This window comes from Xenopus tropicalis, chromosome 8 (genome assembly GCF_000004195.4).
Source record: "Xenopus tropicalis strain Nigerian chromosome 8, UCB_Xtro_10.0, whole genome shotgun sequence".
Classification (NCBI taxonomy): Eukaryota; Metazoa; Chordata; class Amphibia; order Anura; family Pipidae; genus Xenopus; species Xenopus tropicalis.
This window is the reverse complement of record NC_030684.2, coordinates 93,130,620-93,150,046: the sequence shown is the minus strand read 5'-3', so window position 1 is coordinate 93,150,046 and position 19,427 is coordinate 93,130,620. Positions and strand designations below refer to the sequence as shown.

Here is a 19,427-nt window from a genome sequence, read left to right as displayed (position 1 = left end):
GTACATAGCGCTGTACAATCTTACAAAATTACACACAGGGAGGCCAAGTGATATAATAAATAAATACAATATATATATATAAATGCACAGGGAATAAGTGCCATGTGGTATGAGACACAGTAGGAAGGAGGTCCCTGCCCCATTGAGCTTACAATCTAAAGGTGGCCATACACGCACGATAATATCGTACAAAACCTCGTTTCGTATGATATTCGGTGCGTGTATGGTATGTTGGCGAGTCGACCGATATCGCAGGAAGCTGCTGATATCGGCCGACTCGCCGATCAGACCAGTTTGAAAATTTTGATCAGGCGCCATAGAAGGCGCCTGACCAAAATCTACCTTCAGCGCTGAATCGGCAGAAGGAGGTAGAAATCCTATTGTTTCTACCTCCTTACCTGCCGATTCAGCCCTGAATGGTGTGTGGCGGATCTGACGATGGTCGCACGAAACATCGTCAGATCGCCACGTGTATGGCCAGCTTAAGTCTAAATCTATTGTGATCCAACCACCTTGGTAATGAAATTGCATAAACATCTTATTGGTAACCTCGCCAAACAGGTAGTTCATTTTGTATATGGGCAGATAAAAAAGTTAAGTCTGTCTAAGGTAATTTTGCCAAAAGGTGCATGAGAGAAAAAAAACAAATGGTGCGTTATGATATTTTACACAGAGCCTCTATATGTACCTAAGGCCCTTGAGCTTTCAGTAGGAAAAATGTAACCAAAATATACCTGTGCTACATAACTGATTTTTGTTCTGGTATAGTTGTCTCGCAGGCCTAAAAAGAATAATATTTATTCATTGTCATATAACGTCGAAATACATTTTTGCCCTAACAGAGTACAGCGTCTGAACGCGTTATGCAGCGTGTCCCTTGTCGGCGCCCGTTGGGGTCTTCGGATTGTGACAGTTGATGGAATTGCGGTTACAGCGCTCTCATTACCTGCACTAGAAAGTACAGTGCAGCACTATAATATGGCTACGATACAGCAACGGTACTGCGTGGCTGAGGAGAGAAGCGGTCACTGCGCTGCCATGCACGATAACTATCTTTATGTGTGGGGCGGTTATGTGGTAAATGTTCTTTTTTTTATGATGGTTGGAAAAGTTTCGCGCTCACAGACTATGTTATGCGGCACTTAAATGCACAGACAATATATACATATCCCCTATAAACTATCTCTTCCTCATTGGCTGCCCTTTTCTTAGCTTCACAGATAGAGGCGTCACCCAGTACTGGGCACTGATTGGTGCAATTGTGTCTGGGGGTGAAGAAAAGAGTTACAAAAGTGTAAATGCATTTCCCACCCTGTTGTTTATGGTGATTCCTTGTTTGCACACTAATTATCGACGAAGTAAGACTTTATAAAGCCTGTTGTTCTTATACATGAATTAAAGCAAGCAATGCATCATAACAGTGGCTATAATTCAATACAAAGATCTGACACAGATCAGAACAATGCCAGCCCACATATATCATTTGGTAATTTACAGTGGGCAGGACTGTCAAATTAAAATGTCCAAAAATAGACCCGGATCTTGTCCGGTTTGGCTTTTCTCTCTAATGTGCATGCGCAGTGGAAGAAGGTAGCGCTCACTGCTACCCGGGCTGGTGCTGTTCTCTCTTAACAGGGGCACCAGCCCAGGGTACAAGGTAAGTGATTTAAGTCACTTGGGTGTGCCTAACATTTTGGCACCCCCAAGTGACTTAGGCTTTCCTTCTCCTTTAATAGCTTCCTGCTGTATAGCTCTAGCCCTTATAGCTGAGATTATTTATTCCTAAGGTAGGGAGAGTTCTAACCATTCTTGAGGGAGGGGGGCCAGGAGAGAGGAGAGAACTGAGCAGAGTCTAGCCCCAGGAATGAAGGATTTTTCTGAGAGAGGAAGTCAGATACCCTAATAACATGTTTACAAAAAAGGAGAAAAGAAATCCTGTTTCTTTTGATAGAGGACTCAGTGCACGTTACTGTGAATGCTTATGGCTGTATTTACATAGACCTTTCTGATAAACCTTACTTAGTTTTTACCTTTCCTTCTCTTTTAAGGACCAGATCACACAGTGGAGGGTTGTTCCATAAGGATTTAATAAAACCAGCCCAGCTATTAACTATTAACTGCCAACGACATATGGTGTGTGTTGTTTGGCAGATAAGGTTACTCTCTGCAAAAGCAGCATGTGTTGCTTCTGCAGAGAGTTTTTAGCGATGATAGCCCCCTGGGCAACGAGCCGGGGGAGCTGTTATGTCGGCCCTGCGACGCGATCGTAGCAGGGCCGACACCCCCAAGCTGCAGACGCAATTGCATTTGCTGAAATGACAGATCATATGGGGGTATGTTCCCATTGGGGCCCCTACATGCCACATATTTGGGTAAACCTATAGATATTGGGTATCAAACTGTTCAGTGAACCCCTGGCATTCAAATTTAGGGTGTTTTATCGTGGTGCCTAATGCTATGTGGGAGATAAGATGCTGCAAAGTGGAAGCTTTGAGGGGATTTTTGGAAATGTCATCAAAATTGCTACATTTAGAAAAGCTTTGGGGCTTGGTACTTCGGAGTAGAAAGACATGGGTACCCATTTTAGATTCGGGAGAATGTGTACTTTCCAAAAATATATGGCTTTCTGGGGTGAGTGTACTTTATACTATATATTATAGCTTTATTCCACATATAATGATGTAAATGTGTTGATTTTGCAGGAGCTGAAATGACAGAAATGATAGATCATATGGGGGTATGTTCACATTGGGGCCCCTACATGCCACATACTTAAGTAAACCTATACATATTGGGCATCAAACTGTTCAATGGACCCCTGGCGTTCATATTTAGGGTGTTTTATTTGGTTACTTTATGACCTATAGGAGATAAGATATTATAGACTGGAAGCTTTGAAGCAATTTTTTTTTTAAATTTCACAAATTTTGATAAACAAATAAATTAGGTTGAGGAGACTGCCTCCTCAGTCTCCTCAATCTAATTTATTTGTTTGTAGAACCACATGGTGACTCTACCTAAGCTGATCAGAAAACCCTACACTACACTGATGAGCCCCAGAAAGGGCGAAACCGGTCTGTAGTTGGGAATCTGATCAGCTATTGTCCTGGCTTCAGCTTCAAACCCAGTGGGTGAGCTGTAGCCTATAGGATAAACCCATGTAAATGGGATTTTTTTAAGAGTTTGGAATTCACTCCCAGAATTCCTTTTACAAATTTTGATAAAAACCAATAACTTTAGGAAAGCATTGCAAGTTGATAGTTTGGAGTAGACAGACAGTTGTGCCTATTCTGGATTCCCCAGAATCTGTTCTTTCCAGAAATGTGTAATTTTCTGGGATAAATCTTCTGTTAGTGGAATTTTTGGCCTTGAAATCTAAAGTATGCTTTCTGGAGCAGTGCTTTGGAAATTTGGGCAATGTACTGCTGGGAGTTTTTGACCCATACAAGTGAGAAATCTCCATAAAACTATATATACATTTGGTATTGACGCGTTCAGGAGACATGGGACTTTCCAAATCAGTTGTATTTTGTGCATAAAATATTTTTTGTTTCTGGTATGTGTGTTTATATTATAAAAAATATGTTTTTTTTTTTTATTTTGTAGACATTTAGAAGCCTATATCTTGCTACAGAATTGGAATTACACCAAAATTATACCAAATTTTGAAAGCTTAGTTTGTCCTGAAAAACGATATATTGTTTTCCTGGGTAAACTAAAAGTCCTCTCAAGGAAAGGCCCCTAAAGTGAAAAGTGCAAAATGTTCAAAAACTGTCTGGCAGTAGAAGTTCCGCTTTGACCAAAACGGCTGGCAGTGAAAGGGTTAATCTGTCACCTTCCATTTATGCTTTGTGTCTAGTTTAAGTTTATGGTTTAGTTTTATATTAAGACTTTATGTTAACAATTACCTCTTTTTCCTTAGACAATTGAAGAAAATGAGGTATACTTACCAAATGATGAAATATGGATCTATGATATCGATAGTGGTTTGTGGTAAGCTAATATCAAAGGTTTTTTTCTGTAAACTAAAATTGTAAATAATTTATTGTGACTTTCAATAATTGGGCATTTATGAACCTGTACAAAAAATTACCCTACTGTCCCCCCATTCAGGGAGAAAAAAATTCAAACTAAAAATGACTAAGTCTGTAAGTTACGGGGTTAGACATAAAGGACATGTAAACCCCACACACAAAAATTTAATCAGTGAACACCCTCTTTGAAATATTTAAATACCTGCCTCTCCTGTTGTTCAAAGGTTAATAGTAAGGCTGCAGCATCCCCTTAATCACTTGGCATTCCTTCTTCTTCCCTAATCGGTTTAGTTCCCTCCCTTAGGAATTAACTTTGGCTCTTAGCTTACTGAGCATGCTCAGTTTTTCTCAACTCAGGTTACCAAACACACCCTCCAGTCTACCAGCCAATGAAGAGATGGCACTGCTGATTTTCATGGAAACTCTACTCTAGCTGTGCACTCTGCTGGAGAAACTAAGTTCAGCTTAACCATTACATGGCACAATCCAAGCAGGGTTTTTTATCAAATGAAGTTCTGCCTGTGTAAGCCTGCATTCTTCATTGCATGTACTTTACAGCACACATGCGCTGTCTGCAGATGTAAATGCCACCAAGATGTGTGAGAAGGAAAATGGCTGCTGGGTGAAAGCTGCTCTTTGTTTTAGGAAACGTGATGAAGCTGGCGAATGGAGGGGATATATACAATACAATTGATGCGGTGTGAGTTGGGGAGATGTACCCAACTTACATACATGATAGAAAAATGTAGGGTTTACATGTCCTTTAAATTCATTAAAACTTGGGAAACAGCCCATTAAGATGATTTACAACTCCTGTTTTCACAAAAGAATAATTTTTCTCAATCACAATATTCACCAATACAACATTTAGGAAAAGATTAATGGAAAACCTAATCGATTACCAGCAGTTCACATTTAATATTTAGTAACACTTTGCTGACTGAAAAGTGTTAAAGTGATACCGACACTAAAAAAACTACGCTTCAAGATATTAATGCACCAAAAGTTCCCTATAGGTCACGTTGATTTTTTCGCTGATAGGGCTGCTTTTGTAAGTAATTGTTACTTGAAGTTCCAAACCTGTCCCTTCTGAGCCTGTCAGTTATAGCTTCTAATGCTAACGGACTCCTGCTGCCAAATATGGCCGCCCCCTCATAGAGGAACATGGGGGATCAGATTGGTAATGTAAAAACTTTGGGCAAATACTTTAAAGGTAAAAGTATAAATAGCATGCAAAGACAATGTTATAATAGACATAAAAATGGTTTAATTTCTGGTGTCAGTATCTCTTTAATGCTACACCTAAAAAGCATATCCTGCTTTAGCACATTCTGGTTCATCACTATCACTCAAGAATTAAAGAGTAACATATGGATCTTTCTGAAAAAGTCAAGCATTGCTTTAATTTTACTGTAATGCAAGTCAATGGATAAGGTTTAAATTCAGTAAACTTCTTTTTTGTGTTCTTCTTCCATTCAAAGCAGTGCAGAATAAATTTTGCACATCAGAAGTTACCATTATTTTTATTGCTAAGCAATAATCACCATTAAGTGCTTTGCTTGGTTAAATATATCCTTTTTCTGCCCTTTAATTAAAGTTTAATTTTATCAGACAAAGCACTGCTTGGCTTCTTTAGGTGTCCCCTGTTCATGCAGAAATATCCACCAAGCATGAATAATTGTATTGGTATGAAACTGCTGCACTTTTTGACTTTTTATTTGTGATAAGGACTAAAGCTCTAGCCATTTTTTATATAACATTTGCAATTATAGAAATTTACAGGTGATAGATTAAGTACGATATCTATTTGCTTCCAATGCAATTCAAAAAAATAATTTTATATTCTTCATTTTTAATCTTTTGTTTGTTTTGGCTATATTGTGCTTCAAATATGAGTCTTGTTTATTTTAAAATACAGGAGAATGCACTTAACAGATGGTGATCTGCCTCCATCAATGTCAGGGAGTTGTGGAGCATGTCTTAATGGCAAGTTTTATGTTTTTGGAGGATATGATGACAAAGGATACAGCAACCAGGTATTTTTTATAATCACTAGTTAATTGTCATGCCAGAGAATGAGTTAATAATTAAAGTCATTCCTGAAATTTATTTTTAAAGCTCTTCTGTTTGGATCTTCATTCAAAATCTGGACAGTACACATGGAAGCACATTAACAACTTTAAAGGCCAATCCCCAACGGCCAGAGATAAACTTTCTTGCTGGGTTTATGATGACAGGTAAAAATCAATTGTGATGTTGAAAAATGTTATGTTACAATACACCATATATACTGTATGTACTGTAGCTACTGCAATAAATTTTGCATTGCAAACAATTTTGAAGGAAGGCAAATTGTGCCAAAACAGGCCAGAACTCCAGATCACCATTGAAGAAGGGACCCCCTTATTGGCAGAAAGCAGCTTTACATTCTGTTTCTGCTGCATGCAAAGTAATAGCTTATTGTGTGTAGTTTCCACTTGCGTGCATTGTGGTATATGTGGCCCAGGTTTTCTTGAAAATCAGCTTTAAACCTTTAAATCAGATGAGTCATATGACATAAAGGATGGCTCCATAAAAAGCTAAAAAAACATATACAAAGGCCATGGATTTTCATCAGAACAGGTCAGAAGAAGAGAAATAATAGGGCAGGAGGAAACATAGAAGGAGAGAAATTGCCCATACACAGCCAACTCTAGGTGCCATGTCTGTCACTTCAGATTGGTTCAGTAACTTATTGGCTCATGCAAGGGTGGCAAAATAATGGGTTACCCAACTGATATCTGATCAAAAATTAGCAACTTAAAATTTATATCAGGTGAGAACAACATCAGGTTGTTAATACAGCCCTGTCCTGACAAGTCTGTATAGGCCCCCACTGTGTTTGTTGGCAAAGGGGCTAATAATCAGCCTAGCCTTATTTTGCATACCAGTGGCCAAAGTATGTAATAAGAGGAAAGGAAGAAGATCACTTGGTTGCATGAACCCTGGCCCAGTGCACTTTTCTGCTAACAGAAGCACTGGCCTGGGGTATCAGGTAAGTGATTACAATGACTGGTGGGTACCTAATATTTGGCACCCCCCAGATGTAACTTTACTTCTCCTTTAATATGTCTGTAAACTTATCAGCTAATGGAGGCCCTTTGGTCCTTTTTAGCTCAGCATAGTGTGCTAAGGTTAGATTTTTGTCAGTCTTGAGTAAAATCAAAATTGATCTTCTGAATTCTACAAAGGGAATAATGATTTGCAGAGGCTAAGGCTTATATCCATGTGTAACCTTCAGTTTGGTCACATTTAGGGGCCTATTTATTATGCTGTATAAAATGTCATTTGCTAATAAAGTGTTGTAAAGTGCTGTGTAAAATAAATGGTGAATTTATAAAGGTGTGTTTTATTTTATGTCATCTGAATGCCAGATTTGTTGCTGTTATTTTACACCACATTAGACCTTGTTTACGTTAGTTCCAGTGGAAGTTGCTCTAAGCAAAAAACCTAATAGTTCTATTGGGGGCATTGGTGCCCAAATGAGATCTTTGACCTGAGCCCACTGATAACTTAACGAGGCTCTGTTTGCCAACCCTGCTTTAGAGGTCATAAGGGTCATAAATATATTACAATATGGAAAGTATATAGGTATGTGTATAATAATATATATTATTGTACATTAAAAAATTAAAAAAATTAAAATATATTATGCTACATTAAAAAATTAAAATTTACATACCTGAGTAAACAGATTTAGAAGCTTTCTCCGTTAGCTCAAGATAGCAGCTGCCATTTTAAGTTGCTTCCTTCCTGCCATTATAGCCGTTATAGCTGAGATCACACATTCCTAAGGGAGGGGGAGGGAGTTCTTAGCATTCTGGTGGGAGAGAGGAGCAGGAGAGTGGAGGGGAGAGAGGAGAGAACTGGGCAGCCTCTGGCTCCGGGAATTAAGGCTGTTTCTGAAAGAGGAAGTCAGACACTGGAACATCATGTTTACAAAAAAAGAGACAAGAAATCCTGTGTTTCTTTTGATAAAGGACTCCGTGCAGCATTACTGTAAGTGTTTATGGCTGTATTTACATAGACCTTTCTGATAAAGCTTACTCAGTTTTTACCTTTCCTTCTCCTTTAAGGAATGAGAATAAATGTATTTTTTTTTTGTAGGTTAATCTACTTTGGTGGATATGGATGCAGAAAACACAGTGAACTTAATGACTGCTTTGATGTACATGATGCGTCATGGGTATTTAAACCAAACTGAGTTTTCTCTCTGTCTCTCTTTGGATGGTTATGCAGTGTCTGTTTAACATCATAATCTTGTCACCAGTATGCTGCTTATCATTTGCCAGTAAGGACAAGTGGCATTTTGTTGTAGTCTGGGGCTGTGTTTCCTTTTAAAGTGGATCTTAACCCTGGAACAATTTTAGTGCATTGCAAGAATTGTATGTGCTGCATGTAGCCTGCTGGTCAACCATGGAACCAGACAAAATGATGTAATGCAAGCACCACTTTTCTGTCCAAAAAAAAATTGATAGCATTCATACTGTGCTATCATGCTGGTAACTACAAAGAGAAAAAAAAAATGTATCCATACAAAATATGTCTGCAAGCAATTTTCACCATGCATCAGAGCAGATATCACTTGAAAGGTCTTTATATAGCGCTGAGTATTTTATATTTTTTTAGAAAAAATAATGTGATTAAGTGCAGCAAGAAACCAGCAATAAAGCAGCAATTTTATTTGCAGGAAGGTCAGATTTTCTGGGGATGGAACAATGATATCCATGTTTTTGACACAAAGACACAGACCTGGTTTCAGCCCTTTGTAAAAGCAAGTACATTTTTTTTCTTCTTGTTACTCAGTTAAAAGCATATTTTTTTGTTTTATTTGTTAATATCCCTGTCTTTCTGTTCAAAGAATTCTCCACCCCAGGCACGAGCAGCTCATTCCTGTGCTCTGTTGGATAACAAAGGATATGTGTTTGGGGGTCGTGTGCTGGTCAGTACTTTCATTGAAATTAATGTAATAGTTACATAGTTAGTTACATAGGGTTGAAAAAAGACCAGTGTCCATCAAGTTCAACCCATCCAAGTAACCCCAGCACACACAACCCACACCTACCAATCTATACACTCACATACATAAACTATAAATACAACCACTAGTACTAACTGTAGATATTAGTATCACAATAGCCTTGGATATTCTGATTGATCAAGAACTCATCCAGGCCCCTCTTAAAGGCATTAACAGAATCTGCCATTACCACATCACTAGGAAGGGCATTCCATAACCTCACTGCCCTCACCGTGAAAAACCACCTACGCTGCTTCAAATGGAAGCTCCTTTCCTCTAATCTAAAGGGGTGACCTCTGGTGCGTTGATTGTTTTTATGGGAAAAAAGAACATCCCCCAACTGCCTATAATCCCCTCTAATGTACTTGTACAGAGTAATCATGTCCCCTCGCAAGCGCCTCTTTTCCAGAGAAAACAACCCCAACCTCGACAGTCTCACCTCATAGCTTAAATCTTCCATCCCCTTAACCAGTTTAGTTGCACGTCTTTGCACTTTCTCCAGCTCATTAATATCCCTCTTAAGGACTGGAGCCCAAAACTGCACTGCATACTCAAGGTGAGGCCTTACCAGGGACCTATAAAGGGGCAAAATTATGTTCTCATCCCTTGAGTCAATGCCCTTTTTTATACAAGACAGCACTTTATTTGCTTTAGTAGCCACGGAATGACACTGCCTGGCATTAGACAACTTGTTATCAACAAAAACCCCTAGATCCTTCTCCATTAAGGAAACCCCCAACACACTACCATTCAGTAGATAGTTTGCGTTTATATTATTTCTACCAAAGTGCATAACTTTGCACTTATCAACATTGAACCTCATTTTCCAGTTTGCTGCCCAGTTATCTAATTTTGTCAAATCGCTCTGCAAAGCAGCAGCATCCTGCATGGAACTTATAGTTTTGCACAATTTAGTGTCATCAGCAAAAATAGAAACAGTACTGTCTATGCCCACCTCCAGGTCATTAATAAACAAGTTAAAAAGCAAAGGCCCAAGGACTAACCCCTGCGTTACTCCACTAACCACACTGGTCCAATTAGAAAATGTTCCATTTACAACCACTCTTTGTACTCTATCCTTCAGCCAGTTCTCTATCCAATTACAAATATTATGTTCTAGGCCAATATTCCTTAATTTGATCATATCATTAATATGTAAGAGGGCAATGAGGAATGAGGAAATGGAACTTAAAGGGATTCTGTCATGATTTTTTATGGTATAGTTTTATATCTATTTTATACTGTGCACATTGAAAATAATTGATTCTACCATTTAAAATTTAATTTGTAAACCAATAAATGTATTTTTTTGTAATATTGGTGTGTAGGCAGCCATCTCAGTACATTGTGTCTGAGTCTGAGCGCTACACATTAGAACTGCTTTCAGGTAACCTATTGTTTCTACTACTCCCACGTAACTGGAGGAGTCCCAAGCCAGACTTGGATTTCTTAATATTGAGTGTTATTCTAATATCTACTGGGAGCTGCTATCTTGCTACCTGCCCATTGTTCTGCTAAATGGCTGCTGGGGGTGGAGAGTCAACATCACTCCAACTTGCAGTGCTGCAGTAAAGTGTGACTCAAGTTTATCAGAGCACAACTCACATGACTAATGACATCTGTAAAACTAAGAATATGACTAGCCCCATTTAAATTTATTTAATTAAATTTATAAAAATCTGCTTGCTCTTTTGAAAAACGGATTTCAATGTAGGATTCTGCTGGAGAAGCTCTGTTAACTGATGCGTTTGGTAAAAAAAACATTTTCCCATGACAGTATTCCTTTAAAGTGCGTTATAAATAGATTTTAAAAATAGAGAAACTCCTTATAATTGTTTCACAGCATAGGGCTTTTGTGCCCCTTCATTTTTTTTGTGGGTAAATGAGAATCTAGGGTTTTGCATGATTATACAGTAAACATGTTACATGTCTTAAACATTTTTATTTTGTTGATGCAAAATAAGTCTTACCATGTCCCTTGATAGGGCTCCTTAGCACCCTGTGTTCCCTTACTGCAGGTCTGAGTGACCTGAGTGAAATAAAAAAATGTTCTTGAAAATAGGATCTACAATATGTTGTTTATATTTTCTTTTAGCAAACAAGAATGAATGATTTGCATTTTCTGGATCTAGACACATGGACATGGTCTGGAGGGTAGGTAAAGCTAAAAAGTTTTGCTTTATGGCCAAAGGTATTGTATAGGTAGCAGCAGCAACTAGAGCCCTGCATATTTGCAAAAGAGCAGATATTAGACTCATGATGGGTAACTAAATGCTGATATGGTCTTTGTGAATTATCTCTGAGCAAAAAGCATTTCATTCTAGCTTTTCTGCCTCTGTTCCACCTACTATATATATATATACATATATATATATATATATATATATGGCATAACTAATTAATTATAGATTAGTTGTGTGTGTTGCAGACTGCAGTATTTTCTATATTGTCATTTAGTATAGCCACACGTCAACGTGCTGTCAAATCATACCTTTAGCCCTCGGCAGCATATGTTTCTACAGAATGTGTCATTAATCAAAGGACAGGATTGAAACTGCTCAGATTCTGACACAGCTTTCATTGCCACATTTTTTGCACTTTATTTTTAATTGATGTTTCATGACACATAGAATAACAGAAATACCTGAGTTTATAAAGCAAACAGTGTAAATGATGATAATGAGATAAAGGTATAACCTGCAAAGAATCCTGGCAGTGGTCTATTGCGTGGGCCAAATGTAGTCATACACAGGGCCCTCTAACACTAACTTTTTATTCTTCAACCTGTGTTTGTTAATATATAGTAAGACCCCCTGTTTTTTTTTATAATATAGCACTACCTAAACTGTAAATTATGGTGATAATATGCAGGAAGCAAACACAAAACCCCATATGTAATAAAAGATACAATGTTTGCCCAGGTGCAAAAGCCCATAGCAAATAAAATGTTTGCTTTTTAACAGGTGACCAATAAATGCTAGCTGCTGATTGGTTGCTGTAGATGACTAGACCCCCCAGATGCAAACTTTGAATCACATATTTATTCATTGTTTCTTCTTGCTTTTTTGTTATGTTAGCAAGTGTAATCTGCAATTTGCCTATTCTTTATTTAGCATTCGGATTAATGGAAAGATCCCAAGCGGTAGATCATGGCATACCTTAACACCAGTTGGAGATGACCAGCTGTTTTTGTTTGGTGGTCTTAGTGAAGAAAGTGAACCTTTAAGTGAGTACACAAATCTCTTGCTGGCAATACATTATACAAATTCTGTATTATTTTGAATGTAGGGTAATGCAAGTGTGTGGGGTTATTTACTTATAGGGCCAGATTAGGTTTGAAGTGAAAAATGTTGCATAATTTTGTTTAATGGAGTTGAATCTGATCCATAGTCTTGTTGCAATAACTGCTTACTGCATTGAGTACTGCATGGCTGGTATTTTATGGTAAATCAGGAGGTGAGCACATTAGAGGCAAACAGGGTAGTTTGAACTTTCCTATTTTTTTTTCTAGGTGATGGCTGGATTTACAGCATAAAAACCAATGAATGGGAGCAGCTTCAACATTTGCCAAAAAATAGGCCAAGGTAAAAAAAAATGTACTAAATTGTTTTTATAGTACTTTTCAAGAATGATCTTTTTATGGCTATCCTGCTTGAAAAAACCCATAAAAATATTATTAAAAGTTAATAATGCCTTGAAATGTCTTCTGTGTTTTATTCAACTTGTAGCATATATAAACTGCAAAGTTTAATGGTTAATTGATACAATATAATTATTTTATAAATAATAAATGTGTTCTCATTATATACATTTTTATATGTATATAGCAGCTAGATCGCAGGTGTTGATATGGTACGGATATCTTTCGTATGCTAATATTTTGTTTAAAAACCTATATTATAAACAAATTACCGTATGTTCATAAGGACATGAGATTTAAATAGTCATCTATCAGTCATATTCAGTAATGAAGCAAGATTTTGTAGAGGCCACTTGTGTGTAACGCAACTGAATTGAAAATAAATTGCATTTATCATGAGGCCTATACAAATGGTTTGTACTCAATGCCCATACACCCACTGGACAAATGATATCTCCATCCCTGGACAGCAGAGCAGAGATATAAGGTATTATGATAAATAACCATGTTTTATTAGAATGAAATGTATACCAATACCAATGTTGAGTGTATTTAACATAGTGGTGTTTAAATAATTTGAATGTTGGGATGCTAGTTTGTTGGAATGTACTTTTAAAAGTCAATCTAACTACTACTGACAGTAACAAAAGTAACTAGGGACATTGATGGTTGTTTTTCTAATGTATATACTATTTCTGCCAATATATCACTTTATTAGACTGTTTAGGTTAAAGTGCTAAGTTAGAGCAGCAGTGAGGGCCATTCTGTAGGAATACATCAGATAGAATATCAACCAGGTCAAGGCAGGACAGGCACCCAAATGACCTTCAAGGATCATGCCCCAGCAAGACATTTCCTTCCGCAGATAGAACAGAGCCAGAGCTACCACCAAGGTGAGGAAGTGGGGGTGTTCCCTGCTAAATACTCTAGTTCATTACAATGTTCTACTATGCAATCTATAGTTTATCACTAAACTTGTCTTTTGGCAGATATACTCAAATGATTTGTTTTTCATTGTATTATTTGCACAGTTACCCATACAAAGGCTCTGTTATATATATATTGCTTTCCATATCCATAGCTTTATTACTGCAGTTTAAGACTTCCTACGACAATCATCTCATCATATTTTGTTTATGTTATGAGCACTGTGAAATGGAATGTTAGCTGACCGAAACAGCTAATTTAATAACATCATATATGATGATGAAGATGACATAGAGAGGTAGAATATGTTGACACTATGTAAATATATAGGTATTTTATAAGTTTTTCTGGATTAGTAAACAGTAAAAAGATATGTTGGCTGTTTTGCCATTACTTATTTTATTGTGTTCTATTCTAGATTGTGGCACACAGCCTGCCCTGGAAAAGAAAATGAAGTGATGGTATTTGGCGGCAGTAAAGATGATTTACTTTCTCTAGACACAGTAAGTATTTTTTTGGCCAGTCAAAAAGTATTGAATTATATTAGATTTTCAGGCTTATTGTAGCAGCTAACTTCAGTAATATTCATTTGAAACAGCTATGTACATAAATATTGCTGTTTAAAGTAATGTAAACCCTGAAATTAACTAGGGATGCACTATTTTTGGATTTGGAAGAACACCGAACCAAATCTGAATTGTAATTTACATCTGTAAATGAGAATACGTAAGGGGCGAAGTGTGCAGTGAAAAATTTTCAACTTCTGTATTTATGTGACAAAAAGTCACTTGATTTTAAGGATTTGGATTCGGTTCAGCCAGAAGGATGGATTTGCCAGAATCCTGCTGAAAAAAAGCAGAATCTTGGCCAAATCCTGGATTTGTTGCATCCCTAAAAATAACATCATGTAAAATTGCTTATATCACTCTTCTAAGCAATTTTGCAATTCATTAAGTTTATTTTTTTTTCCTTTCCAAGATATAGACAATTTTACACTAATTTAAACTGCTAATATAATGAATTTGGTAACAGCACCAACTACGTTAATGTATTTTTTTACTGTAGGCACCCTGTCAAAATAACCAGCAGATGGAGCTGTTTTTACAATATTCATTATATTAGCAGTTTAAAATAGTGTAAAATTGACTATACCTTGAAATAAAGGAAAAATAAATGTAAACTGCAAAAGTGCTTAGAAGAGCATGCTAAACAATTTTGCATTAAGTTGTTTTTAGGGTTTATATATACTGTGAGAACACAGATACATCTGGAATACAGAGCTCTGTTAGACATAAGGGCACATGTAAGTCTGCAAGTGAAGTGAGAAAAGTACATTACTGTTACTGCATGTGCATTTTGTCGCAAATTTGATGCAACTGCACAGAAGTCTGGCATCATTTAAAGTGTTCGAACTGTGACTGACGTCTCTGTCCAATTATTTAGGCACAAGCTTTCTGCCCTTATTGACACTGGTAGAGAAGGGAACTCTGAAGATACTGCCTGGCCAGGAGGTGGCGGTATCTTCAGGGTTCCCTTGCCCTTATAGGCGCAGTGCATGATTGAGAACAGAATGCAGGAAGAAGTGATCAGGGCTGAGAGCAATTATACGGAAGTGAAGGACCGCATGTACAATGCGGTGTTACAGGCTGCTAAGTGCGGAGATTGTAACTGCACTTGCAGACGTACATGAGCCCTATAGTAAGCAGAGAAATAAGAGAATAAGGGATTTTTTATTTGGCTTGCTTCCTCTTCTTTCTGTTCTCACTTTGCTTCATTTTTCATTTACATGTTCTATTATTTATTTATGTCTTCAGCATTTACTTTTTGTTTTTATGCACATAAAGGTCATTTTATTAACTTTACATTTATTATATGTTTTAGGGTCATTGTAATGATTTGCTAATCTTTCAGATTCAGCCTTACTCACTTCTAAGGTATGTTTAAAGGAGATTAACCAATAATTAAATCCATATGTTGGGTTAAAGGAAACCTATACCCCCAGAATATATACTTAACCAACAGATAGTTTATATTATGTTAAGTGACCTATTAAAGAATCTCGCCAAACTGGTATATATACCAGTAAATATTGTACTTTTACATTCTTTCCTTTGATCCGCCATTTAGCGATGGGCTGTGTGCTCCTTCAGAGATCACATGACCAGAAATAATGCAGCCCTAACTGTAACAGGAAGAAGTGTGGGAGCAAAAGACAGAACTATGTCCATTAGCTGGTGTGGCCTAGCATGTATGTGTGCCTTATCTTGTTTGTGTGCACTTTGAATCCCATGATCCCAGGAGGCGGGAGAGAGAGACTTACATTGTTTGGGGGTATAGATTTCCTTTAACATAGGGAGGCAAAATAAGTTTTATGTTGTACAGTTACTTTATAAACCCAAACTGCGCAGAGTGTCAGCCCATTTTTTCTGTTTACTACCACAAATTGCCTGGGTTCACACAAAACAAGCAGGAACCAGCAAAAGTAAAATCTGCAGCACTTGCACTTAACTTGCTTTTGCAGTGGTCTCCTTTACACTTTTTCTGCTAGTATTTGCCTGACATGTAGAATTCTAGGGCTCACCAACATGTTGTGCAATCCAGTAATCCACCTAAGAAAGTAAGCTGATTAGGCATTCTGCCAACTCAACAAATAATATGTAAATACAGACACAACTGAAAATTGAGTCTTTCTTTTGTGTAAGGGTGAAGACACACAGAGCTACTAGTAACAGCTACTTGTCATGCCTACAATGTTGATCATTTACTGATAATTGTCTCTACGTGTGTTTTAGCAGAGACAATTCTCAGTATTGTCTGGTGTTTAGTAGTTGTGACAAGTAGCTCTGTGTGTATTCATCCTAAAACTATACAGGGTATCATGTAACTGTTTAAGCAGTTGCAGTGGCATATTTAATTTTTGCATTACTTTTATTAATGCGAGTTTTAAAATACTATATTCTTTATCTTAACTCGCACATAAATTCCTAAAACATCCTTTTCCCCAGCCTAAAAACAAAAGGTGCCATAATTCATAATAATAATGATTTAAAGAAAATATTAATTTGTTGCCTGTATTAATGTATTTTTCTTGGTAGTGGAGCACAACTTCGGAATCCTTTTGTTATTTAGTGAAACCTTTATCTGCTCTGGAAATTTGGAGAATAATTGCTTATAGTGATTAACAGTGAAATTTTCCTTGCGCATAAGTTTTCAGGCTTTATCTGCATTTTAGAGAAAACTAGTTTTGCTCATCTGCAAACTAATTTTATTTTATATGATTCATCCACATAATAAAAACATGTGACTTGTACAAAAACAACTGTTCTTATTCACTTGAGTATGGTACCATAGTGATGCAAACATATGACATTTTTATAACTTGGCTTATTCGTGTAATTAACTGTATTTGTTTCCTTTAGGTTGTGCCTAGATGCTGTAGGGAAATATTCTTCTGTGCTAGAAAGACAAGTGTCCTGCTTACCCACAAAACTCCTTCAGCAAGCATTAAAGAAAATAACCTTCTGGGCTGCAACCAAATACAGAAAACAAAAAAGGAATCATTCAAAGTGAATAACAACAGAACCTGTCTGGGAAGGAGAAATGTGTTATTCCATTTGCACTTAAGAAGTTTTAAAGAATCTCCTGTTAAAAATGGATTTGAAAGTTTTGGTTTATTAATTACATGTAGAATTGTTACATTAGCCAACAATAATCTAAACATTTACTCAATGGATGTTGTATCAACACCATAAGAATAATAAATGTATAGTAGTCTCCTGTACGCAACAAACAACATATAAACAGGGACCCATTCATTTTTTAAGTACCTTGTGTCAGTAATTAGCAACTCAACAACTTTCTATAGCACAACAGGAAGTTTAGTTGCTAGCTCTTGGGCTTCTTGGAAATTACATGGCCTTTTTCTAAACAACTAATGCCCAGTCGGTGCTGGGTAGTAATGACTGGGGAAATACATACTAAGCAGTTATTTTGTTAGTACTACAATGACTTTTCCATACAAGGAAAAAAGATGTTAAATCTAATTTAGGTATGAAACTGTGACAAAGGAAAAGTATTGTATTTGTACTTGACTTTCAGAGCCTTGCTTTTTTTAACTGAGGATATTTTATATTTAATTGTATTTGTAATTTTGATGTTACATTTGTTGTTATGTTTATGTGTTTACAATCAGTAATGGACATACATGTTTATTGCTACAGTTTGCACTGCATAGTGAGTAATTAAAACCACCAAATGTCCAACAAAATCCTTGTTTAAAAGTGTTATTATTTATAATTTCTCCCAAATATAAATGTTAGTTAACAATTATCCTGTTAACTAACAAGTCTGTTAGAAATCATTTTTATAAAACATCCTGCTTGTGTATATGTTTAACCTGAGATCCACTAACAGTGTATTTTCCACTGTTGTTGCAATTAAAAAAATTGATCAATGAGAAAGAACAGCTTAGTGGTTTAGCAAATGGGCTTTGCGACAGAGAGGTTTTGCTGTGGTTCCTGTTTATGGTTCCTGGGTGAGCTCCTTGTGGCTTTGACCAAGTCACATAAAGGAATACTGTCATGGGAAAAAATAAGATTTTTAAACCTGTTTGATCAAAGTTGACCAGTTATCGGTCTGGCAAGCCTGTCTGGTGGCCTTATATATGGGCCAATAATCTGTCCACCAAATTGGCAGCTTTTATCAGCCTGTGTATGGCGACTTTTACACTATCAGGGCATCAGGATTTTAAGCTAGGTATGATCTCCGCCTATAGCAAACATGATTATATTTTCTGGCTTAGTGGTAATATGCATAAAAATGCAGTAGATTGTACAAAGACAGGTATAGCTTAACAACCTAAGTTGGAAACATAAGGTATATGGTAAGACAAGAAAAAGCTGTTAGTTTAGCTGTCAGTAAGATAAATAAGATATCTAGCCTAACATTGCAGTAGTAGAAATGCCAAAGTCACCTCGGACATAGCATGCTACACTGGGCAGCATTTGGGTGCATGTGAACAGAAAGCAGGAATGCAAAGAGTTCCCAGGACATTACCATCACTGTTGATGTTCATAAAGTGCCACAGACTGAAATGCAGGGCCACTAGGTTATCACTTTCAGGTTTATAATAATGTCACTTTAAGATGATGTCACTTAAAGCTTCCTGACAATCAGTGGGTAGTGGGATGGATGGGGATCTATCTGATTAGTCTCTAGACATCAAACCAAATATGACTGATAAAGAGCTGTATAATCTTGGAACTTTGCTATTCTGTGTTTTAAACCTATAGTGAAGTGCTGTGATGTGGACTTCTACTTGTGAAACCTGGTGTGTAGAAATGTCCCAGACAGAAATTGGACCCTGTCTAAAACTACAGACATAGGATTTTAATGGTGTCTGCAAACCTGATTTATTTACTGGGCCAATCCTGACTACAGGTCCTCCTACCTATCTGGGCAATAACATTCTGACAATCCAGTGAATAACCACTCAGCAGCTCTAATGTTATCCAAAGCAGTGTTTTTATTTTTGATCTAATGTAACATCAAATTCATGGGTTGGATTCTATTAAGTTATAAATTGGAATAGAAAATATAGATGACTTAAAGTAAGTTTAAATAATACAAAGTCAAATATTAAAAAAACAAGTGTCCCTCCTATAAAGATATGACAAACCACAACCATTAGTACATTTACAATGAGAAGGCATTTGTAGAACGGCGCACTACTGCCACCCTGTGGCCTAAGTATTTGCTCTGTATTTGG

General features: G+C 36.9%; 1 protein-coding gene across 2 annotated transcripts; it reads left to right on the top strand.

The window, feature by feature from the left end:
* Positions 1 to 825: 825 nt before the first annotated feature.
* On the top strand, positions 826 to 17,927 carry klhdc1 (kelch domain containing 1). Of its 2 annotated transcripts, none has more exons than NM_001251819.1 (13): positions 826 to 1,077; positions 3,923 to 3,993; positions 5,953 to 6,070; positions 6,153 to 6,271; positions 8,764 to 8,847; positions 8,935 to 9,015; positions 11,189 to 11,247; positions 12,207 to 12,319; positions 12,605 to 12,677; positions 13,452 to 13,626; positions 14,079 to 14,163; positions 15,542 to 15,594; positions 17,080 to 17,927. In NM_001251819.1, exons 1-5 carry the CDS (start codon positions 1,039 to 1,041, stop codon positions 8,843 to 8,845), a joined length of 429 nt encoding a protein of 142 aa, NP_001238748.1. In that variant the 5' UTR covers positions 826 to 1,038; the 3' UTR covers positions 8,846 to 8,847; positions 8,935 to 9,015; positions 11,189 to 11,247; positions 12,207 to 12,319; positions 12,605 to 12,677; positions 13,452 to 13,626; positions 14,079 to 14,163; positions 15,542 to 15,594; positions 17,080 to 17,927. The 2 variants fall into 2 exon arrangements, with proteins under 2 accessions (NP_001238748.1, XP_012823418.1); XM_012967964.3 differs by lacking the exon at positions 13,452 to 13,626 and adding an exon at positions 8,181 to 8,259 and having other exon boundaries at positions 864 to 1,077.
* Positions 17,928 to 19,427: the final 1,500 nt, after the last annotated feature.

Excerpts from the sequence above, each read along its gene's own strand:
- klhdc1 (XM_012967964.3), top strand. The coding sequence starts at position 979 with ATGGCTACGATACAGCAACGGTACTGCGTGGCTGAGGAGAGAAGCGGT. Across the intron at positions 1,078-3,922 it reads ATGTGTGGGGCGGTTATGTG|ACAATTGAAGAAAATGAGGT; the intron begins GTAAATGTTCTT and ends CTTTTTCCTTAG. Across the intron at positions 14,164-15,541 it reads ATTTACTTTCTCTAGACACA|GGTCATTGTAATGATTTGCT; the intron begins GTAAGTATTTTT and ends TATATGTTTTAG.